This window comes from Anolis carolinensis, chromosome 4 (genome assembly GCF_035594765.1).
Source record: "Anolis carolinensis isolate JA03-04 chromosome 4, rAnoCar3.1.pri, whole genome shotgun sequence".
Classification (NCBI taxonomy): domain Eukaryota; kingdom Metazoa; phylum Chordata; class Lepidosauria; order Squamata; family Dactyloidae; genus Anolis; species Anolis carolinensis.
Genome location: NC_085844.1, coordinates 138,958,049 through 138,983,997, shown reverse-complemented (window position 1 = coordinate 138,983,997; position 25,949 = coordinate 138,958,049). Strand labels below are relative to the sequence as shown.

The 25,949-nt window shown below is 39.4% G+C and overlaps 1 protein-coding gene across 6 annotated transcripts in view; it reads left to right on the top strand.

The window, feature by feature from the left end:
• ralgapa2 (Ral GTPase activating protein catalytic subunit alpha 2) overlaps positions 1-25,949 on the top strand; it is a 205,701-nt gene that overhangs the window by 170,193 nt on the left and 9,559 nt on the right. For 4 of the 6 annotated variants that reach the window (XM_008109089.3, XM_062977917.1, XM_062977916.1 and 1 more), the window contains one exon: positions 5,127-5,248. In XM_008109089.3, coding sequence (XP_008107296.1) covers positions 5,127-5,248 — 122 coding nt within the window. Of the gene's footprint in view, positions 1-4,394; positions 5,078-5,126; positions 5,249-23,528; positions 23,569-25,949 lie in introns of those variants that run through there. The other 2 variants (XM_062977918.1, XR_010005277.1) reach the window with 2 other exon arrangements.

Genomic DNA, 25,949 nt, shown 5'->3' with positions numbered 1-25,949 from the left:
AATGTCCTAATTTTTGTGGGGTTATGTACCACCTGTGGAACATTTTAACCCAGTTCTCCCTCAAGTCATATGAGTACATCTGTCTCATTTTCTGAGCTTGTTTTCTTCAGATAAGGTTATCACTTTCCTCTAAGGGTGAAAGAATGTGATCTGTTCTGGGTGAGTAGGAATTAAAATCCTGGTCTCCCTAAATCCTACCAGCACTCAAACCACTGCACGATGTTGGCCTTTTTTATTTGAAAAAGGGATAATTATTTATTAGCACCTATGCATTTCAGTTTATACATGCACTACCAAGATAATGCATTAGGTTAGATGTATCATGTAGCTCAAACATGCTCACTTTACAAAGGGTGTAGTCCCCCACCTCCACTATTTCTATATTGTTGGAGGTTGGGATGTTCAGGTACACATCCAGCTGTTTTCTTGTTACTGGATTGCAAGGATCTATCAAGATCTGTATTGATGCCAGCCACAGCACCTCAAGCAACAGAGATAGTTGGGCATATCCCTGCTTATCCTCCCAGTCTTGGACAACAACAGAATTGGCCACGTTGGGGGAACTGCAATACACTTACAAGGTGAGTCGGGGGTGGGGGGGGGGGGGAATTGGTCAGAACAAAATTTCAACCTATATAGTAACTATTCCATTGTACCATTGATCAATGACTTAATACTATCATAATTCATTAAGTGAATATCAACTACACTTTTTATGCAGACTTATGTTCCTATTTGCCTATACAGTGTTCCCTCAGTACTTCGCGGTTCACTTTTCGTGGATTCACTGTTTTGCGGTTTTTCAGTAAACTCTAAAAGACTATTATAAATCATAAAAAATTACAATTTACAGCCTAAGGACGGGAGGAAGGAGAAGCCAAAGGGAGAGAAAAGGGGTCCAAGCGGCAACGGGAGGAGAAGGAGGCGATTTATCAACACATGATTGGTTGATAAAGACTTAAAATAGTGTATAACTACTAAAATATTGTATAAATATTAAAATAAATATAGCGTCCCTACTTCGCGGATTTTCACTTAATTGCGGGTGGTCTTGGAACATCGGATGAATGGATCTCGGATGAATGGAATTAATTATATATATGTTTTTAAGGTTTTTATAATGTGTTTTAACAATGTTATTAACAGATCTGTTTATATTGTTTTGTTTTTATGATTGCAATTTGGGCATTAAATTTTGCCAATTTTTGTAAGCCGCCCTGAGTCCCCTCGGGTGAGAAGGGCGGGGTATAAATGTTGTAAATAAATAAATAAATAAACCTAACCCCAGCGATAAGTGAGGGAACACTGTATTCCATAAGTGACTAGATTAGAATGTATCCTGGCTGCTTCCATTGTTTGAGCTATCCAAAACAGTTTTCCTAGACTTTTTTGTTTACACTTGGAAGCCATTACTTTATTGGTTTAAAGTTGTTTCCTTAAACTCGATTAAATGAAACACCCTTGGTCTTTCAAAATACTGTTAACACGGTCCCTCAGCAAAGAAGAAATTGTTGTGTGAAGACAAGTTGTATCTTCTGAGTTCTTTAGCTTAAGAAATAGTGAATAAAATAAAACATGACAGAAGTATGTAAATTATACATGGCATGAGGAAACCAGGTAGGCAGAAGCTTTCCTGAGACTTTATAATATTAGATCCTTAATAATCATTTCAAGTTGAATGATGGGAGAACCAAAACAGATGAACTGTTCTTCTCACAGCCCATAGTTAAATAGTGGCAATTGTAAAATTGTGAAATATGAATTCATGATGACTGCCAACTTGGGGAGCTACAAAAGCACATTGGCCAAATTATTAGATGATATGTCTATCAGTGGCTACTAGTCATCTTGAATTCACAGCCCCAAACAAGTTAGAAAAAGAGAGACAATCTAACTTTACACTTTTGAAGGTATGCATTGGTTGTAGTACTCTACCTCTTTATAGAACCGCAATAGCTCACAGCTCAGTGTACATTAGTGTATTGTGCACAACCGTGCAACACTATGCAATGCATAACAATGTTTTATGTGGAACAATACACAATGGCACCACACAACTCTGTTTTCCTAATCTTCAATTGAATATAGACATTAAACATTGGCCAAAAAATGACAACTTCACGTAGGAGGTAACTCATGCTTATGTAAGATACTAGGAGGATGTGAGCCATGTGTTCTTTTCAATATCAGTGAAAATAAGTGCCTCTATTTCATATGCTATAGAGCACAAAGAAGTGGCTGCTTTTGCAATTACCTACTTGTTCATTTCTCATAAGCAACTGCTTAGCTACTGAACTAGATAGGCCTTTGATCTGATCCATCACAACTCCCTTTAGATTTTTATTTTCTTAACATTTTACATCCTTCCAAAAATCCAGAAAGCTATTAACTCACATTTCCTCCCTTACGACTTTTTCTTTCCAGTTGTTTCCCAAGTTTACAAGTGCAGACAAGTTAAAATGCCTCACACTAGTTCTTAGCTATATTTCCATTTCCATTATATTTCCTCTGCTTGTTGTAGAATAGCCAGAAATCAGGCTAAAATGCTGTGGGGGTGAAAAACAGTAGAAATTTGAAAACGCATAGACTTTCTTGTTATTTCTAGCTCCTGGCTTCCTAGTTTACATATTCAAATTAGCCTTTAATTGAAATATTTCCCTATTTTAGTATAACTAAACTTTTAATACATGTAGTAATCCAATTATTAAGCAATATTTATTAGCTGTTTGATTTCCTCATGTCTTTGAGAAGCAATATTGTTGCTCATCAATACTTCTGCTCTCATTACAGCTGTGTGGATGTTTACATTGCTCTGAAAAAGGATCCTTACTATTCATTTCATTTTTGCCTTGCATTCTTTTGCCATTTGTAGTATCTTAGTAAAATCCACTTGGGCCCCTCCTCCATTTATTCCATTCGGCGCTTATGTGCTGGATGTCTGGAACCTTTTTAGAGGATGTTATTAGGCACAGCATGAAAAGAGCTTCCAGTTTATCTGCCTCGATTGAATGGAGCCCATGAACAGACTTCTGACTAAAAGGGCCAGAGAGGAATTGAGAGGAGATGGCAGGCCCACAGAGGTCCACAGGCTCAGGTGGTTTTCAGCCATAAGTTTAGCTTAGCTCTTCCAGTAATTTGTCACGGCTTGGTCTTCTCCTGCTGCGCTAGCACGTGCCAGCTTAGTGTCAGAAAGTCTGTGCACCAGACGGCCACTCAGGCCTAACATCCTGCTGTTCAGGACCAGCGGCTTGCTGTGTCAGTGTGGAATAGAGAGCCTTGGCAACAGCCAAGTGCTATGCGGAATAAGCATGCCCATAATGAGATCTGAATGGCATCAGTCAGTCCCTTTAGAATAGATTCGAGGCATGTGCCTCTTCTCGTAGGAAGTTTGGCAGCCTATTCATTAACAAGAGTCATCAGGAGTTCAGCCTGCAACAGTAAAGCAGCCTCAAATATAACCGGGCGCTCAGGCCAACCCTTGTACCAACTAGAATGGGCTTTGAAAGCAAAAAGTAAATAAAAATGTCTACAGGAACATTGTGTGAAAATTCATGTGCATGTTACTGCTGTGCCATGATTACACCAAGCATGTATTTGGAAATGTTTTCACCTTGTTTCCCTTCTAGGAGATGATCTCTTTACTTTGACTTTCAGAAGTAAAAAGATTTATGATTTGTCTTCACAAAGCTAGCTTTCAAGCCATTTACTCTTGCAGCATCCACTTTTGGTATGGTGTCCTCCATAAATGAGAGTGTTGCTAAGATTTGGCACCTTTTTCCCCCTTTCCTGCAAGTGTTACATAGAAAACTGAGGTATTTTCTAACATTTGGAAAACATGACAAAAATATGAAAAACTATTTTTAAATCATATCAGGAAATGAGGTCATATTTCTGCTTTGGGAGTCTAATTCATAAAATCATATGTGAGGTGCTTTAATCTGCTGTATGTTTGTTCAAAATGTTATCCTGCTATTTGAAGTGCATGATTCACCTTCAAAGAAAACAGAAGCTACACACAAAGAGAGAGATTTGCTCTCTCCTCTATGAAAAGCTATCACAAGCAGGGGTCCTATTAAGACAGCTGGAAAGTTGCTTCAGCTTGTTACGCTTGTAAGTTTTATTGGTGACTGGTTTTTGATTATGCATTTGAATGGCGTGTGTTCCAGGTTGCTGGGTTTTAATTAAAAGGCGATACTGTTGGTTTTAGATGCTTTGTTGTCAGCATAATTAAGACTGGAGTCTACATATGTCCTATTTTTTTTAATTGGGTACTTTAAGAAATAAGAAATTTCTGGTGTATCAAAAAAAATTCCAAGCTAGATTTTCCAACTTTAGCACAAAGGAAACCTGATCAATAATTATATTAACCTTTCTATTTTAATGTTTTGTCGAAGGCTTCCATACCTCACAACCTCTGAGGATGCCTGCCATAGAGGTGGGCGAAACGTCAAGTGAGAATACTTCTGGAACATGGCCACACAGCCCGAAAGACATACAACAACCCTTTCTAGTTTAAATAAAGCCATTGCTTTTCTTCTGTTTTCTGTAGTATTTGCTTCAACTTTAAAGTCATTTTTAAATTATTAATAATAATCTGTAGTACTGAATATAATGACTGTAACAACTTTTTCCCGTGGTTACACAATTGTTTTCATTTGTAACTTTGAAGTCAAAATTCAGTTTGGAAACCAGCCCTTTTCATAATTAGTTTGGTACTGGAGATGAAACTGACTACATCAGTTTCAGTAACATGTATATTTAATTACCAGAAAGATATTAATGATCGCAGTACTTTGAATCATGTGGTTTTAACATTGTATAGGAGCAAATGAGATAGTTTTTTTATATATTGTCTCAGTTAAATATGCTTGCATGTGGGGCTGATCAGGGTAAATTGTAGGGCTGATAAGGAAATGTTATGTATATATTCAGTTTTATTGTATTTATTTACTGTATTGTTATAAGTGTCTTATTTTAATTTACGACATAGAGTATAATCGAGTCCTATCAAGCCTTGTTGTTTGGTTTGGTATCGTGATATAACTTAAGGGCTAATCAATAAAATGTATTGCTTGGACATTGTTGGCCCTATTATTCTATGGGTTTCCTTAACCAACTTCATACAGTTATGAGGAAAGAGCACTATATCTTGAAGCAATAATCCAGAATCATAAAGAAGTAATGACATTTGAGGACTTTGCCGCTCAGGTCTTCTCTCCTTCTCCCAGTTATTCCCTTGGAGGATGTGGTGAGTTTCAGCTATGTCATTATTATTATTATTATTATTATTATTATTATTATTATTATTATTATTGTGGTTGTTCTTGTTCTTGTTATTTCCACCACAGAGAAGCACTTGAATGGCAGATGTACATCTGTTTTCTACTGATAAATGGTTGCAAATTTAAGAAGAGCATTCTCCATCTGAATTAGCTAATGAATATCAAAAGGAGTGATGACATTCATTTTAATTTGTTTTGCATCAGAGCTGTTCACTCAGTTCCTTTCTTTAGCTATCGTGTTAACCTCTGAAGCTAGCAGGGTTAATGAACTTTCTCTCACTAATGTGTTTTGATTCATTCAAGAGTGTGGGCTTCTTGCTGAGCTGAGAATAGGTTGTGCAAAACCTGTTCGTGAATCAGTGCGTATTTATTGAAAAATAGTTCCTCACAGTAGAAAGCATTGCTTCTAATGCTAAATGGGGATTATGTTTCTTCAGTACTAGGACCAAGGATTAACAGTAAAAATGGGGTTTTGTTAGCCAGCCATAATGCCAGTGATTGTGCATGCTATACATTACTGGATCTTTAACATTACGATGGGTTGTGTGTGTGTGTGTGTACGCTTTAAAAGAAGCCTGTTTTGAGGGTCTGTTTCATAATTCATTACTCTATCATACTGAAGGGGCATGAGGCAAACCAGATGGATTTCTTAATGCAAATTCCTTTATTCCCTGTTTATACCCATTTTGTGAAACCGACTCTTCCTAATTATATTATGATTCTGTGTTGGATTGTTGAATTGATGGATTATCTCAAACCCTGGTGAATGTTTAGGCGCATCTGTTTTCTTTCTCTTATTCTAACTGACTGACTATCTTTATATCTGAACTAAGAAATATAACAAATTAAATTTACTGAAATGAATCACTTTACAAATAAAATCAGGCATGCGTCACTGTTTAACATTGCCGGTTTCAGACCATGAGCTTTCCAAGCTTTGTTAAAAGATAAGAGGTATATGCGTGTACTTGTATTGGTCGCCAATAGCAGCAGGCAGAAGGCTTTGGAGATAAGCAAGCTGGCAGAAGTATAGAGGAACCATTGCTATTTACATAATCGCACCTCTGCTTCCTGGAGAGGCGTCAAGAGACGGGGATGGCCTCTATTGATCTTTGTTGAACTGGAATACTAAACAACATCAGAAAAGCTTATAAGTAAAGCTTTGATTAATGTTTTCTCTATTAAAAATGTGGAGCAGCTGTGAATTAAATTCTTTACATATCCTGCCAAAACTGTGAGGCAAAATTTTGTCATTTGCTTTCTAAAAGATATAGAAGTTCTATTAATTTGGATATTATCAAGAAATTTAACTGATAAATTAAAAATAAACTAGTAATAGAGCAGTCAAAGAAATATTTAAATCCCCATTGTAATCCTTTTACCACAGGTGCTTTGTGTGTGTGTGTGTGTGTGTGTGTGTGTGTGTGTATTTATTATATGTGGAAGTTGGATTTTGTGAAGAGATTTTTAAAAAACAGCCCAGTATACTGACAGAACACACCTGTATGTTTTGCACTTTGTTTGTCAAGGTTCAGATGTAAAATCCCTGGGGATAAGTCTCAGTGGGCTAAACTATCTAGAAAATAAATAGCCCAGAATTTCTAGCCACTGTGTTTGTGATTAGCCTATATTTGTTGAAAATTTACTATCCCATCCTTCAATATAAAACCAATTTCTCAGGATGATTTAGGGTTCAGAATGATAGAAAAGGCTGATGCTACTATAAAAGGATAACTGGATGTGTCATCCAGTACTCTTGAGAAGCCGTTCCAAGGGCCACTGGATCCTTCATGCTTTCTCCATTGTGGATAGAGGAACGCTCATTGTAGAGGTCCTTCCTCACTTGTGGCAAAAAAATCCACATTTGTGGCCTCTCTGGAAGCCAATAAAGGCAATGCCATCAGACAGGCTTTCTAATCTGCCACATCTAAAGCACCCTCCTCCCCTGAGGTAGTGGGATGGACAGACTGTGTTGCCCTATATTTGATATGATTGGAACCAGTGAGAGAATAATTTATAATAATCAGGAGAAAATTAAAGTTTTTGAAAACGGTAAAAATCACAATTCCCTCACAAGTTTAGCTCTGGATGGTAGAGCAACATATCCAGTTTGTACCCTCACTTTATAGAGTAACTTGGGAATAGGTCCCATTGAACTCTTTGGGCTTAACTCTAAACAGACAATAGAATATTATAACAAATGTTGATATTGAGAAAGAATGGCACAAACAGGTCTAAAAACAGATTAAAAGGTCTAGGCCAAAGATTGACAGTGTGTAAATCTTCAGATATCTAATTACAACTCGCATCAGTCCTCCTAGCCACTATATTCATTGGTAGCTAGGATGGAAATTGTAACCCAACAGCATCTAGAGCAGGCATGAGCTGACTTGGGCCCTCCAGATGTTTTGGACTTCAACTCCCACAATTCCTAACAACTGGTAGGCTGTTAGGAATTGTGGGAGTTGGAGTCAAAACACCTGGAGGGCCCAAGTTTGCCCATACCTGATCTAGAGGATCAGAATTGATCCATCCTTGGTTATTTTCCATGCACCAGATTATTTCAAGTGAGCTTTTCTGTGGGAAAACACCAGAAAGACCCATAGCAACATACATATATTTATTGATTTGATTTGTTTTGATTGATAAGCCACCTTTTCTTTAGAAATGGAACCGAAGGCAGTTCAATGATTAAAAACGAAGTACAAATAACACATGATTTAGGCCCCTTCTACATTGCCATATAATCCAGATTATCAAAGCAGATAATCCATACTATCTGATTTGAACTGGATTATATGAGTCTACACTGCCATATAATCCAGTTCAAAACAGATAATCTGGATTTTATATGGCAGTGTGGAAGGAGCCTTATGGTATTCAATCAGAATTAAACCAGTTAAAACAATAAAAAATTTAATTACATTTTTTAAAGTTTAAAAGTGCATGCATCAAAATAATAAAATTTCAAAATTAAGACATACAGAAAGCATGCATTTATATGACCTGTCCTTCAAAGCCAGCTATTTATTTATAGACTACATGGACTTCAGATTATTTCAAAATCTTATGCCAGAATAAGTGTTTGATGTATCAGAAGAGCCTGTGTTGTTTTTACTATGACAAATGCCTGCTTTGGTCATACGTCTTACTGCCATATTTGGCAATTCCACATCAACTCCTGATAGTATTCCACCAGGATCCCCACATGATTCAGTTCCTCTTATGTTCAATATAAGAATATTCCTTATTAAAACTGTTATTTTAAGTCTTAGGCTTTGGCATTGGTGTAACTAGTGACCAAGGTGATTATGTTAAATTAATACTGTATTTTATGAAATACAATTTAATATATTTTATGTATCTTATTTCACTCGATCCATAAACACTTTCATAACTAGAGGCAAACCTTTGTGCAGTACACAATTTTGCATACTCTCGTTTCAGTACTCTGACCTTCTCTCCCCCCATCTTCAGCCAAACCCGGATACCATCTGATCCTTTCCACCCCCATCACCATTTACAACATTGTCTACTCTCGCTCTCTCCACCATCATCATCCACATGCAAGTTTACTCTAGCCAGTATTCTGTATTGTCATTCAACCATTCTTGACTATACTACAATCTGATCATCTATTCTAAGTCTAAGATGCACTAGTTAAATGGGGATAGAGTTAAGAAATGTGATTTTGTGGATAAAACATTTGTTTTTCATTTAATCTCTGAGATCTTCAAATAACAACCTACAAGCAGAACTATTATACAGTAATTAAGTTAACACCAGATTTAGGCCTCCTTCAATTTAGTGACACAACCACAATACCAGCACAAAGAGTGCTTAGATGACATTAATTTTATGTAATGTCAGCCTCCCTAGTCTGGTGAGGAGAGAGAATAGGGTGAAATGGTTGAGTAGGACTCTGGAAGACCAGATTTCAAATCCTGCTCAGCCATGGAAACCCAGTGGGTGACCTTAGGTGACTTACATTCTATTTACCTTGGAGTAAGACAACTGCAAACCGCCTTTTTATAAACCTTGCGAAGAAAACTCCTAGGATATGATCTCCATAAGCCTGAGTTGACTTGAAAGTACAGAACAATAATAACAACAACAAATGCTGGAAGAAATTTGGATTCAACTAATTGATCCTTAGCCATTTTGGCCAGTTAGAATTTCACTTTTATACTACATTAACCATATGCAGTATTTTAGTTTTTAATAAGTATGCTTTAAAATGCTTTTAATGCTACTAATAATTTAATTTTTATTATGTGTACTTTCAGATTTATCTGTTTTAACTTTTGTCAGCCAGGGCTAGAAGAAAAATGGGATATAAGTAGTGGTGGGGGTAGCGGTGGTAGTACTACTATAATATAGGAACATGATCTACTTTTATAAGTTAAATTATGTCACACCTAATCCTTTATAGTGTTTGTACTTTATATGTAAGAAAAAATTATGTCTTACTGACCCAATTATATGATTTAACAAGTTAATACAGTGGCAAATAGGATAAGGAATATATCATATGGCAATAGGATAGGTTGTGGAAATAATAAAGATGCTCATGTATTTCTTCTATGAATCTTATGGGCAGTTCAGAGATCTTGGAAAAGAAAAATGATAATCTGCTATCACTTTTTATAAACAAAGCTTAGTTTTGGATTTTTTTTCCGTGTCAGGAGCAACCTGAGTCGCTTCTGGAATAAGAGAATTGGCCGTCTGCAAGGACGTTGCCCAGGGGACGCCCGGATGTTTTGATGTTTTACCATCCTTGTGGGAGGCTTCTCTCATGTCCCCGCATGGAGCTGGAGCTGATAGAGGGAGCTCATCCGCGCTCTCCCCGGGTGGGATTCGAACCTGGCAGCCTTCAGGTCAGCAACCCAACCTTCAAGTCACAAGGCTTTTATCCCCTAGGCCACCGGAGGCTCCTCTTTCATTAGTAACTCAGACACTTCCTTGAATATCGTCACCTTACTTGTCAGATATATAGGATGCTATTAAGTTCCCTCAAAGCTAATGAATTAATAGAACTAGGCAAATCAAACTATATACTGTTTGTATTTGCCTAGTTAGCTTCCTTAGTTAATGGATATGTTAATGTTCCAGCAAAGTAAGCTAGTGTTTACTTTTCAAGTAACTTAATCAAGAGTTAATAATAGATATATTTTGGTGCTGGCATGTGAATTTCAGCTTATGTGATGTTGGCATCCTGAAATCCATATCAGAAAACACATTTCAACATGTCCAAGTTGCCATTTATACCTCAAAAGATTGATTGAAATGGGCATATTAGATTGCCGAAAGGATTGATCTAATTGCTGCTGTGTCCAAGTGCATCTGTTCACTGTGAGATCATTCATGTGCATGCTAATGATTTCCAAAATAAAGACTAATGCTCAGAATAGATAGAATGAATACAACTTTTTTACCAGTTGCAATAGAAAAAATATACATGTTCTGATTACAAATTCAAGTTTCTATGTTCTTAAGACTAGGTCTTGAAAAGCATGCATCATTAATGGCAGAAAAAACAATACTGCTTTGTCTGGTAGATCTGAAATTTGCAGAAAATATATACTTATTGTGCTAGGTGAAATGCCAGGGATTGGGGAAGATTAGCACGCAGAGCCCTAAATACAACAACTAAAAGTTTGAAACAGGTCCTAGCCCAAATTGGTAGCCATTGAAGAAATCGTTTGCATTTAAGGAGTTTTAAAACAATTCAGATGCTTTTGAATGAAAGTCAGAGAAGAAAGTAAGCAAGTAGTATTAAGTAGACAATTACAAAAATCCAGGAGTGACATAGTCAAAGCCTGGACAAACAGATGGGTAGTCTCAAGGGTCAAGAACCTATGGATTCTACAATGTTCAAGAGATTGATATTATTTAAATGTTTGCTATCACCCCAAAAAAGGGTCACAAGGATGAAAAGCCATTCAGTAGGACTCCAAGGTTGCTAACAAACAAAACAGGAACAACTGTGCAACCCTGCAAACACAGTGGACGGTATTAAGGAGGGAGTACAGGGGGATCGGACTGAAACACCAAGATATCATTTTTTTCCATATTTAATTTTAGACAGTTGGAGGGCATCAAGTCTGTCCAATGTTCAACAAGTCTGCCCCATCACAGACTTCCACACAAAGACATCAATTGATTTTAATCTCTTGAAAATATGCGTGTGGTCTGGATAAATGTGACGTTGAAAATCCAAATCTGAAATTTAAAAAATCTTAAGAGAGAGAATATATAATGAAATGAAAAAGAGGACCCAACATTGGTCCTTATGGCACCCCTTCAGTTACAAGAAAGGCTTTCAATATAATACAAAGGAAAACACTCAAACAAAAAATGTAAGAACACGTTTTGTAAGCTAAGGAATATATAAGCCATTAAATTCTCATTGAAATGATGTCCTAGTAAGATGAAAATTTTTAATGTTTTTGTATCTTGACCACTGGGCAGTCTAACATAGATAAATTAGACCAATTAAAGAGCTTTATGTAACATAGATAAAGCTCTTGTAAACGAGTTTGGTTACAGTCCCATAGAATGCTGTTTTGCATAATGCCCATTCACATGTATGAGTTGCACTAAACAAAAAGTAAATGACATAATGTCCTGTTTAATATATAATTTTATGCAAACTCCATAATTCCTGAATCCAGAAGCAGACTATGACAAGAGAATCATAAGTTGGAAGATACCACATGGGCCATCTAGTCCAACTCCTTGCCATTCAGGAAAAGCAAAATCAAAGCACTCCAGACAGCTGATCACCCAGCCTCTGTCCAAAAGAGCCTCCACTAATCTCCGAGACAGAGATGTCTATTGCTGAACAGCTCTTACACTCAAAAAGTTTTTCCTAGTGTTCAGGTGGAATCTTTGAACCCATTGCTCCAAGTCCTAGTCTCCAGGACAGAAAAAGACAAGCTTGCTCCCTCCTCCTCATGACATCCTTTCACATAGCTAAACACAGCTATCATTCCTCCTTTCAATCTTCTCTTCTACAGGCTAAACGTACCCAGCTCTTTAAGACGCTCCTCATAGGGCATGGTCTCCTGATCTCAGATCATTTTAGCTACCCTCCTTTGGACACGTTCTAGCTTGTCATTGCCTGTTCTAAATTGTGGTGCCCAGAATTAGACACAGTATTCCAGGTGAAGTCTGCCCAAAGCAGAAAAGAGAGGCATCATGACTTCCTTCTCTAGACACTATACTCCTTCTGATGCAACCCAAAATCCCATTGGCTTTCTTAGCTACTGCATCACATTGTTTGCTCATATTCAACTTGTTGTCCACAAAGTCTCCAAGATCTTTTTCACATGTACTGTTGTCAAGCCAGGCGTTACCAATTCTGTATCTTTGCATTTTATTTTTTCTGCCTAAGTTTAGTATCTTACATTTTTCCTTGTTGAAATTCATTTTGTTAGTTTTAGTCCAGCTCTCTAATCTGTTAAGGTCATTTTGCATTCTGATCCTGTCCTTTGGAGTATTAGCTATCTGCAAACTTGATAAGCATGCCCTTTAAAACTTCATCTAAGTCATAAATAAAGATGTTGAATAATACTGGGCCCAGGAACTGCAGCAGTCCACTAGCCACTTCTTTCCAGGTTGAAGTGGAAACATTGGTGAGCACTCTTTGGGTTTGGTCGCTTAACCAATTACAGATCCACCTTATAGTATTTTGATACATAATGCTACTACTCCCCTGCTCCTGTTTGGTCTATTTCTCTGAAATAAGTTATGCCCCTCCGATGCTATATTCCAATTATAGGACTCATTTCACCAAGTTTCAGTTATGCCTATTACATAGTAACTGTCTTGTTGTGCTGTGTAGATTGACCCTGCAGTTCCAACTCTTCAGCTGCTACCATTAATTTTCCCTTTTATTCTTAAACTCCCTGCATGGTTCTAGTACAAGGTACCTCAAGTGATATTTTTATGAATGTTATATGTAAGTTAATTTTTTAACTGATTTATAGTGTATTGTACTGTTTTTATATGTCTGTTTTATTGTAAGCCGCCCTGAGTCCCCTGTTGGGTGAGAAGGGCGGGATATAAATATTGTAATAAATAAATAAATAAATAAATAAATATTTAAAACGGACAAAAGATATGTTGATCAGTTGGTCCAGTGTAGTAATCTGCTACCATTTTCTCCTTATTAATTATTAAATTAAATCATATACCTAGAGATAAAGAAAGTAAAACCAGAAAATATCTATTGCAGAACAAGCAAACTCAACATATAACTTTATACTAGCCCCGTGCATTGTACACTGCAATACCTCACTTCTCCCTAAAATAACACTTCTCCCTGAAAGGTTGACACATTCTCAGCTCCTAGTAAATCAAAATTCCTATTCAGATCATATCAGTTTCTCTACTCTTAACTGGCCATATCTATTATTAACTTTTTCTCTCCAATATTTTGGCATTCCTATATGCCCCTGTCTGTGTCTCTATTTCTAATTGGTCCTATCTGACTGTTTAACACACAAGTCTGTAGTTTTTATATTCTTTTCCCCATAGCAGCTCCCCCCCCCCCCCAATGCATTCCAAAGATTGTGATTGACTGGCTTAGGCTTGCCAAGTTTTTCTCTTTACATAGACCAAAGACATTCTGGTGTCCAAGCTAAAATTTGCAAATGAATCCTCCTCCCCACAAAACTGCAACCACAAACATGTGCATCATATTTTAATTCCAATGGGTGTTGAGTAGAGTACGTCCCTTTTGAATAGTATATCATATTTGTTCATTTGGGCTATACAAAATTCATCAACTGATGACTAGGCTTCCGCTGTTACCTATTTTCAGGTTTTGGACCTTTATGGCTTTCAAGAAATTAAATAATAAATCCAAATAGTTACGGTTAGTAGCTACAAATCTTCCACAAACAGGTGGCCCTACTCTCCAACCTTTTTATAGCTCAGGTGAAATGTTGCATTTCAGTTGAATGAATGTTTTTACTTGATCACATTAAGGTCATGCTGATTTCCACTCTATCCCTTCATCTCCCAGCAACTGAATTTCTGCTTTTGGGTTGTCTAATCCAAATAATGTCATCTTTCAGTAGTAACTCTTATCCATCTTCTGGGTCTGTGGATGTGAACTTGTGCAATCGCATTCATTTCTATGGCAACAGACTGATACAAACAGAATTATGACTTTTCTAAAGGGCCAAGCAGCTGCTGCTCATAAGAAGGAGGAAGTGTTTTGGGGTCACTCCATGCAATAAAAATGCTGCAATTTTCTTAGACCTTGATTCATGCTAGTACTATGCCACCTTCAAAGAATGAAATAAAAGTTCAATGTTAAAACTAAAATGAGAACAAAATGCTACAAGTGTTTAGCCCTTCAGAAAAGTGGAAGAAAATGAGCATTGTAGTGATAGATCAAGAAAAGATGGGACCTCTACAAATGTACAAATGATACAAGGGAGAAAACAACTTGAGAAATTGTATGGGAGTCTTTTCTTGTTACTAGAGACCTCATAAGCATCATCTAAACAGATTGTGTGCCACATGCAGCCACATTCCACTTATGAATCAGTTTCAGAAGACCTTTTCCTAGGAGGAAAAGGGGAGGACGTTTTAGCTATCGAGTGTTCTTGGTTTTGCACTGTGGATGGCAAAGGACTGCAGAGTCACAATTATAGGTTCAAAATATTTATTGTGGTAAAAATAAATCCATTCTAGATAGAAAAGGTTCTTGGAATTGATTAGCTCTCTAAGCTATCTTCTAAGGAAGATAAAAGGGTAAAAATATCAAAAATATCTATGTAGCTACATTTTGCCTGGAGAATGGCAAAATGCATCCTCTCAGGAAGAGAACAAAAGGCAGAAGAAAGAAGTAATGAAGGCTGACCACACGGTCAAAGCCTAGGGGCAATCAAGATACCAATAGAGAGGAATAATAATAATAATAATAATAATAATACTTTATTTTTATACCCCAACTCCATCTCCCCAAAGGGACTCGGGGCTTACATGGCGCCAAGCCCGGATAAAACAGCAAACAACATACAATAACATTAGAAAATACAGACAGAAAGTAAATTAACACTCTAAACATAAACATTTTATCTAAACACCCAAGTAGATAAAATAAAATGAACTGGGTAAAGTGCAGTGAGTGAATATTGTAAATGAGGTAGATGTTTAAGTGCTGTCGTCAATAGAAGAGCAACTTGGGTGGGGGAACCCTGTAACTGTAGTACACTAATAGGGCAAGATAAAGTGCAACCAAATGAGGAAATTGTCGAAGAAACAGGTCTGTCATGGAGATGGGGAATTTACTCTCCAAAAGCCTGTTGGAAGAGCCAAGCTTTTAGGCTCTTCCTAAATAATGCCAAGGTGGGGGCTAACCTAATCTGGGGAGCGAGTTCCAGAGCCGAGGGGCCACCACCGAGAAGGCCCTTTCCCTCGTCCCCACCAACCGCACTTGTGACAGTGGCGGAAGCAAGAGGAGGGCCTCCCCTGACGATCGAAGGGATCATGTAGGTTCATAGGATGAGATATTGTCACAAAGGTAGATGGGTCCCGAACCATTCAGGACTTTGTAGGTAATCACCTGCACCTTGAATTGGACCCGGAAGATGAACAGCAGCCAGTGGAACTCCTTAAACTTGGGGGTTAATCACTCTCTGTAAGTTGTTCCAGTAAAGAGTCTAGCTGCTGAACACTGGACTAGTTGGAGTTTCCGGGCTGTCTTCAAGGGCAGCCCCACGTAGAGTGCATTGCAATAATCCAATCTAGAGGTAACTAGTGCATGGACCACCATGGCCAGATCAGACTTCACGAGGTATGGTTGCAGTTGGCGCACAAGTTTTAATTATGCAAAGGCCCTCCCAACCACCGCTGACACCTGAGCATCAAGCGTCAGCATTGAGTCCAGGAGGACCCCCAAGCTGCGGACCTGCGCCAATACCCCGATCGGACCTACAACTGACCTGGAGGACCTCTGTCTTGTTAGGATTAAGCTTAAGCCTGTTTATCCTCATCCAGCCCATCACAGCGGCCAAACACTGGTCCAGTATCCAAGGGGCTTCCTTGGATTCTGGTGGAAGAGAGCAGTAGAGTTGGGTGTCATCTGCGTAGAGATGGCACCAAACTCCAGAACTCCTGATGACCTCTCCCAACCGTTTCATGCAGATGTTAAAAAGCATGGGGGACAAAATGGAACCTTGCGGGACCCCACAGGTCAATGGCCAGGGGTCTGAGCAGGTGTCCCCCAGCTTCACCAACTGGGAACCACCCTCTAGGAAGGACTGGAGCCACAGGAACGCTGTGCCCCCAAGGCCCATCCCCGAAAGCCATCCCAGGAGGATACCATTATCAATGGTATCGAAAGCCACTGAGATGTCCAAGAGAACTAGCAGGGTCACACTCCCCCTGTCCAGTTCCCTGCGGAGGTCATCGACCAAGGCGACCAAAGCCATCTCAGTACTGTGCCCAGGTCTGAAACCGGATTGCGATGGGTTTAGAAAATCGGTGTCATCCAAGAAACCCTGAAGCTGGGAGGCAACCACCCACTCCAGGACCTTGCCCAGGAAAGGGAGGTTTGAGATAGGTCTGTAATTATTTAAGATGGTGGAATCAAGGGAGGCCTTCTTCAGTATTGGCCTCACTATAGCCTGTTTTAGGCTGGATGGAAATTTACCTTGATCCAAAGAGGAATTTATTATCCTCACAAACCACTCAACCAACCCTCCTCTGGCTGATTTAATTAGCCAGGAGGGGCAAGGATCTGAAGGGCAGGTGGTCGCTCTCACCGCACCAAGGATCTTGTCCACGTCATCAGGACGAACTTGCTGAAACGAATCCCATAAGATCTGTTGGGAATGGATGAGCCGTTAAGCGCTAATCACCCTCTTTATGCGGTAAATTCCCATTAAAATAGTAGAGTAAAAATTGCAGCAGCGGTGAGACTTACACGGTGTGAGTTTTGAAAGGCCTCTGTGTCATCAGGAAGGCAAAAGGGATGCAAAGTTAGCTTTAAAGTTTAAAAGCATTTATTGAGGTAAAAAGAAATCCATTGATTGATAGAAAAGGTTTGGAGCTAACTATCTAATCTATCCTGTTCTAATACACATAGACGGATTAAAATATCAAAGATATAGATAGCTACATCTTGACTAATAGAGGACAAAGATGCGTCCTCTCTGGAACAAAGCAGGAAGCTGGAATGGTGACCAAGCCTCGTGGGTCGCTTCTTCTCTAGGGCCATAAACATTCCAAAGGCCAAATTGGGGAAGTTACGTCAAAGCCCTAGGAGAGATCACATTTCTAGAAACATCAAAGGGTGGGCTGACCTAAATAGGATGGGAAGCAGGAAACAATGGTGAAGCCTAATCAAAGCATACAAGGAACTGGGGAAGGTGTCCCTAATTCCTTTCTAGGCTTCCTATCTAACTATAGAGACTTAAGCAGTGCAGGATGACATTTTTCCAACAAGGTCGAACAGACAGGTGTCTCGGTTACCTCATTTGGCACTGCATCAAAACTAGCGTCCAACTTGATGCGTATCTGAGCAACTTTATCTGCAAAATGGTGCGCAAACTCGCTGCACCGAGTTGCTGAGTCTTCAGGGAGCCCTCCACCCTCAGGAGGGTGAAGGAGCTCCCCGACTACCCGGAACGACTCTGAAGATCTATTCTTTGCAGTTGCTATGCGGGCAGTCGAGAAAGCATTCCTGGCTGCCAGCAAAGCCGCGGAGTAGGCCTTAAAGCGGCTCTAGCCCGTGCTCGGTCAGATACACTGCGGGATGTCCGCCAGACGCATTCTAGTCTCCTTCTTGAGCGCTTCATCACTGCCAGCTCCTCAGAAAACCAGGGAGCTGAAGTGGCTCTACGCAACGAGAGGGGACGTTCGGGGGCAATCGTGTCAATTGCCCTGGACATTTCGCCATTATAGCGATCCACCAGGGCATCAACAAGATCATCAGCCTCCCTGACAGGAAAATCCTCAAGAGACTTCAGGAATCTATCTGGATCCAGTCTCCTGGGGCAGACCATCTTAATGGGTCCCCCACCCCTGCGGAGGTTCGAGGACGCAGTAAGTCTTAAACTGATCAGATGATGGTTGGACCATGACAATGGAAGAATGTTTTGCTCTTCCACTCCAACCTCACCATCAACCGCAATAAAAACCAGGTCGAGTGTGTGTCCAGCTTGATGGGTGGGACCAGATATCACCTGGGATAGCCCTATAGTCGTCATGGTGACTGTGAAATCATGAGTTACACCTATTAAGGAAGTTACTTCATACCTCAAAGAGATCACATTGCTACATCTTCAAATGGGGGAGGTGATAATGGTCAAACAGGGAGAATAGAGACAGGAAAGACCCCCTCTAAGAAGGCATGCATGGGAATAGAGAATGGGCTCCCTCATTCTAATCCTGTTTTCTAGTCTAGCTATTCATTGGGGACTGGAGACTTGCGGAGTCCAGGATGACAACCAACAGAATTGAGTAGAACTTAAAAATAAAAACTGTGGCAATAATCAACATCCTCTGAAACAAATAAGAATTACACCAGAACACTGGAAATTCGACTCTTTTTTATTTTCAGTCCTCACTGCAAAAAGGCAGAGTTAGCTAATTGATTACCTGTCAATTAGCGTTCTTCCTTTAACTTCCACAGATCTGACTTGTTAATATCCATGTGCACAAGTAAGGCTCTTTAAGCCTGTTGATACCTGGATCAGAAATCCCTTTTGCATTTAAACAAATCATTTAGATTCCTTTGTACCCAAAATAGGTAATGTATTGCTTGCAGGCCACCACCTAAATTTGCAGTCCCAAGAACACCCTATAAAAACACACACAAAGGACATCATGTAGAAAAGGACACTTCTGTGCTGAAAGTTTCTTTGAAGCATGGCTCTCAGATAAATCATCCCCTCCCTTTTTTTATTAAAACTAAGTGGCAGGCATCCTGTTGGAGAATTGGGGATGACATGGATAGGTTAGAATAGAACCTGTTAACAGTCATAAGTGAGTTGGAATAAGTCAGACGTAAATCATCCCTGCTCACTTTTATGACTGTTGCATAGGTTAGAATTCTATTCCTATCATGCAGTGACAACCTTGTCTCAAATTAATCTTGAAAACAACACAGCTGCTGCCACCTCCACCCACCCACCCCAATAAAGCCATTTCTGTGTAGTTGAACAGGTGAGCGAATGGGTACATAGTTGGCATTATCCACAGAGTGTTCACAAGGACCTGTGAAGTCTCTGGAGATGCCTATCTAGCTACAGGATAGGCATCACTCATCTCCCTGCTCTCTTAACAACATGAAATAGCCATGTTGGGGAGGTTTCATGTTAAGAAGGTGAGGGTGCTTTTGGTTTAGTTTGGTTCAGAAGAAAATACATAGCTTTGTGAAACACATAGGCCTCCCAACATGAGGTTAGACGAGCTTTTCAAGAAAGTGGAATTGGATTTCTGAACACTGGTAGTTCCATTTTTAGAGGCAGGTACCAGATCCCAGTGGTATTTTGGGCCCCAGACCTGCCTATATTTGCTCTGTTCTCACAATCACAATAATAAGTTTTGGCATCTGAATCACAACACTGGGAGCATACATCACCAATTCCAACTTCAATAGCTTAGTAAAGATTTTTTTCCCCCATAAATATTCAACTATTCTCATAAGGTTTGAGGGTTACCTTTAATTGTGTCTCTCTTGGGCCCTTCTTCACAAACCCAAATCCCGCAACAGTTCAGGGGTTTACCTGAAGCATCCGAATGACATCTCAGGTAAAGCAGGATTAATCCAAATTAATTTAACACCTGGAAAGATCTGTACCTTACTGAAAGTTTGGATCTTTCCAGGTGTGTGCCTGTGAGGATTGACTCGCAGGACGGGGTTCCGCAATCCCCAAGGTCCATCTCCATTGCCATCCCAGTTCTTTGGCCTCTAAGATCCAAAGGAGCGACATGGCGCCCTCCCTCCCCTTCCAGCCCCCCCCCCCCCGCTTTTCCCCAGAAAGCGGGGAACTTACCTGAGGGGCCTGGCTGCATGTTAGACCCCTTGGCAAAAGCGCCTGACACATCAAAATAAGCAGGCAGCCAGGCCTCTCAGGTAAGCTTTGGGGTGAAAGGGACGGTTGGGAGCTGGCTAGATGCTCTCCTGAGTCAACCTCTGGTTCATATGGGAGGGCATGTAGCCACCACCCCAGTAAAAGCGTGGGGTTTGGGGCTGGTTTGGAACCTGAATCCTAGAAGGAATGGGGATTAAATATCCGCATCCCTCCTGGGATTTGGCCATGTATGGAAAGGCCCTTAGTAGCTCTTCTAACAAATGTATCCCTGTATGTAATTCTGCTGGCCACCATTGTTGTTAGTAGGGCTTAGTATTTCTCTACAGTGATATAGTATGGATGCAAGTTTGAAGCATATTTTACTTACAAAGCTTCTGGGTGATTCACTAAGATCTATTCCTGTTACATAAATAAAATTCTTCCTATAACAAGAAAGCTATGAATCAACATTTATTTCAGAATACCAACGTACTATTATATAATATGATTCTAAATTAATATAAATCCAGATGACCATGATCTTTACCATCGGGAAAGTCATTGTGACAAAAGCAGACAGAGACCATGAAAAATTTGTTGTCACACAGCTCAGCACATCCTTGGCCATCAGTAAGTCTGTGCTACCCCAGAGTTTTGTTGAAGCAAACATTGGTGAGGGCATTTTGGAGCTGATCAAAATGCTAGAAATGTGTCATAGGCCTCAGTCATGCCCATGAATAAGGAAGAATACCGTATATACTCATGTATGCTCTTTGTCGTGTCAGAAATGAATTGAGAATACAGTTATAATGTATAAAAACCATAAACAAAGCTGAAAACATTATTCTAAATTTCCTTTGACCAGAAATTGGCCACTTGAAGTGCCTTTGATGTCGCTGTTAAGAAGGTCTTTCATTGTGCATGTGGCAGGACTCAGACTGCATTGTAGTAAGTGGTCTGTGGTTTGCTCTTCTCCACACTGACATATCGTGGACTCCACTTTGTAGCCCCATTTCTTGAGGTTAACTCTACTCATGTATAAGATCGCATCATATATAAGTCCAGGTTCCGAAGCCAAGATTTTGGATTTGAATATGACCTGTGGATACATCGAAGGTCATTCTACATGGAAGGGAAAGCATCAATATCACTTTGGGGGGAGCAGCTGGCCTAGCAGCCTCCGCCACCACCATTTCCTCATGGAGGCATTGAAAAAGGCCAGAAGTGATGCCACAGCAGAGAGAATAGTGGAGTTGTTGCTTTGTTTAGATTCTCCTGGAATTCACTAAGCTCTTGCGTTTTTGCCACTCTGCTCAGAAAAGGGGATAGATCTTTTTTCATAAGCTTTAGGGTACAGTCAACCCAGGGCAGTAGCCTTTAGAGCAGGTATGGGCAAATTTCGGCCTTCCAGGTGTTTGGACTTCAACTCCCACAATTCCTAGCCTCGGGCCCTTGCCTCTTTCCCCTCAGCCACTTAAATGGAAAGGGCCTGAGGCCAGGAATTGTAGGAGTTGAAGTCCGAACACCTGGAGGACTGAAGTTTGTCCATGTCTGCTTTAGTGTCTATTCAATATATAATATTTAATGGAACAGTGGTCCTACAAGTAACAAGGTACTTTCAGTCCAATGGATTTTTTGCAACTCTCTTTGCAACACTATCAAATGAACAGCTTGCTTCACTAACCATCAAGCTACAATATGCAACTAGTCACAATGCTGTAGTACAGGTAGGTTTCTGAATGTTTTCCTATTAGTAGTAGTCATTGACCCAATTATATGCAGAATCAAAGAACAGGTGTATGCATTTTCTTTGTGGGTCTTTCTTTCCTTCCTCCATTGCTTTCATACACCTTCCCGCCTCTTCTTTGCCTTTCCTCTCTCTTCTTTTTTCTTTCTCCTCCCACTTTCCCATCTTCTTTTCTCCCTTCCTTTCCTTCCATTCTTTTTCTTTCCTTTCTTCCATCCTTCCTTCCTTACCCTCATATACATGTCACTTAGCAGCAGCCAATTTGCTTCACTCCATTTTCTTCCCAAAAGGACCAATTCGCCTAGTAACAGCCAATCCGATTTGTTCCTTTTTCTTTCCCTCATCCCTGGGCCTGAAAGGGGTTTTGGTTTTGGTTTTTTAATTAAAACCCCTCCATTATTTGAAGTTGGATAATGAAGGGTCTGTGTGCCAGGATTGGTCCAGATCCATCAGCCATGCAGTAGCCTTTATGGTACCAACCAACCAACATACAGACAGACGTTGACTTTTATATAGAGAGATGTAATGTAATGCTATTCCAAGTTTAGCCAATCAGGTCGATGACTATTTATCTAACCCTGTTGAAATGGTAATGGAAGGTGTTTTTGGACAATTAAATGCCACTTATTTGGAGCTGCTAAAATTGCTGAATATGTTCCTACTAGATGGAATAAAGGAAGAAGTCAATGACTGAGTTGTTCCATACCAGATTTCTTTCTATGCAAGTCACTATTACAGGGAGTATCTGCCCGATCAGTTTACCTATAGTGGAAGGCATGCTTATGTGTTTACTGTTGAATACCTTGTCTTGCATTTATTTTTGTTGCCCAACTAATACCCCATCTTTTGGTTCGGCCACACCCTTAAGATGTCTTATACTCAAGGATCACAAACTATAATCAAGATTAGAGGTCTGGAGGAATTGCCTATTTGAGCAGAGCTAATGTTCCAGTTAGAATTTTCACTTTAAATATGTCAGTATGTATAAAATATAGACCATTTCGCATCAGCACACTTTAACCTCCGCAGTAAATAATGTTGTGGAATATGATGCATATTGATAGACATCAAAACATTTTGGATTTTCTCTGTGTGAAATAATTTATGTGGTCCCCTTTGTCACAAGAAAATGCAACAAATGAATGTTTTGTGTAGGGAAATATTACTATTTCAAAATTTCCTCTCAATTTTTCTACCTCTTCTTTTTTTCGAACAGCTGTGGGGGAAGTAAGATGTGTTGGAAAAGCAATTTACCACCTACATCTCACACAGTAATGGTGCTAATGTTCATTAGTTCCATTTCCAAATTATAGGCACTGGAAATATCGTTCCTGTTAACTCACACAACTTGCAGTTTTTCCCCCATTAATAACTCTGTGTAAGTAATGTGTACAAGGCTGTCATTAGAGCAGCAGGTGCGCTATTCCCATATTTACATAATTTTGTGTTCTTTCCCTTTAGATTAAAATATGTAAAGATCTCATTACAGTAATTGAGAAAGGTAAGAGGTTGCTCACATGGCATCATGCTCAATTTACTAACCAAATTCCTTCTGTTGCTTGCATAAAGTTGAAACAGCCATCATTTAATCTGGGTTGGTCTCCTGCTTTTCCACTGGGTGCTATTTTAGAAATAAGGGAATCTTGCTATGCCCATCCTGCTAAGCAGCAGCAATAAGAAGCTCGCTACTGGCGCTCTCTGCCCCTGCATGTCTAAACTTCACTGGAAAGCATACCCCCCCCACACACTTTTCTTCTGCTCCTGTTTGCTTCAGGCGGAATCTGACACCAACACCTGCCATGGGGGGAAATGTCTTTGTTGCTTTGCACTTTTGTTTGAATTGCTGCAGGGGAGCCAATGGGAGTTAAGTCCATTTACTTTTTTTGTTGCCTAAGCACCATGGAATAGGATCTTGAGATGGTGCCGATAAGGAGCGGCACGTGCTGTGCTGGCCCTTTTGAGTTAGCTTGGCTTAATAAGGGGCTCCTTTTCTGGGAAGGGCAGATTGCTAAGCTTGGGCCTATGAATGGAACAGCTGGGGGAGGAAAAAAGAAACAAAGGAGGAAAAACACAAGGCTGCCCTGAACCTGGCAATTGGGGGTGCCTTTTCGGAGCTGGAAAGCAGGCTGGCCACACGCCAGGTGTGACCTTTGCAGTCTGCTTGGTTCTGCTTGTTTGGGTAATTTCCAGTGCAATGTTGAAAAGGAAGGAAGCTGCTGGGCAGCAGTGCATTGCTGCCTGGATGGACTCGTTGGTGGCTGAGTTGCTGAGGCAGTGAATTAACTCTTACAAAACCAGCTCACAGACTGATAGAATGGATGACACCCAAAAAGTAACCTGTCAAATGGCTAAGGCAGATAGATGGTTTGCCATCATCCCCATCCTTTGTTAGCTGTGTTTCTTACTTTAGATTATCTTCTAGTAAACTATAGACAAGCAATATTTCTAAGGAGAGCAGAACATTTGGCTATCACAAAGTAAGACATGTTTACATATTCTTTTTTAACTATCTTAAAATGCTAAATCTTAAAATTAATTGAAATAATTCAACTGAGAGTACTGATTCTTCTTGAGATTGGTGGATTCCTTTTATTATTTGAAAAGAATAAAACTGCATTGTAAAAACTATCCTATATATACCCTATATATTTTGGGCTGTTTTATGTTAATTCAGAATCAGTCATAAATGTATCCTCTGTGCTTTGTACTGAAATACTGTAACATTTATATTATTACATTATTTTTTGGGAAGAGGGTTTTCTATTGCATTTTGCTGGAGTAAAATGGCATATCAGGAAAGTCGCATATTCTGTAATGAGCAGGTCAGACTCATGACAAGTGTTTTCTTTCCCCCCCCCCCCGCCCCCCCCCCCACATAATCTTTGTGTGTTTCACCTTTTCCAATTATTTGCTAATTCTGCAGCACTTGTTTCTTTTTATTCCATAATAATAATAATAATAATAATAATAATAATAATAATAATAATTCTTTATAACTCGCCCTATTTTTCTGGGGGGACTCAAGGCGGTTTCCAGTAAAAGATGGCAAACATTCAGTGCCATCATAAACAATAAAAACAAAACAGTAAACAAACACATCATACAAACTTATAGTAACCAGCCAAAAAGGTAAGTAATTAAATAGACTTTAAACATAAACTTTCTTTGTCCTCCATCAATCAGGTTCAAAGGGAGCTATAAAACTAGTAGCATAGTTAACATGGCAGAAGAACATTTTCACTGAAGGAATGTCCATCTTTGAAATTCTTATGGAATGTTGTATGAATTATCACAGAAGGTCAATGGTTGTGGTTGCCCTTTTTTGCATGTGCTTGCCTATCTTCCCTGTGCATCTTTCCATATACATGAGGTGCTCATGTTAGATGCTTGCATGGTGTGATTTTTTTTTTACCTTGCTCATTTGGGGGGAAAGTATATTTTCTTTGGCATCTTCCTGAACTATCAGTCCTATATGTGTTTCTCACAAAGAAAGTCTTTGCATATACTATAATTAACTTACTATAAACTTTCCCCTCTTCTACAAATTAATTGTAGTATAAATACTGGTAGGTTAAAAAGCAAGTACTTAATCTCCACTCTTTCAGTAAGCTCCCAAGAGAGAAGTTAACTGAGCTCTTTTTAATTCAATATTAAAATTATCTAAGCTGCTCCATGTTCAGAACATTTAACTTGCTCTGAAGCAAAGCTACATGTTGTAGCTGTTCAGTAATGATGCAACATTGCTTCTCAGATTTAACCATCTTCCTTTTGCAGGTGCATACTCTGTAAGGAGGAAATGCCTTTGGTTGATATAAATGTGATATGATACTTTGCTAAAATACAAAAAATAAAAACACATTTGTGTGATGCATTTGCTGCACT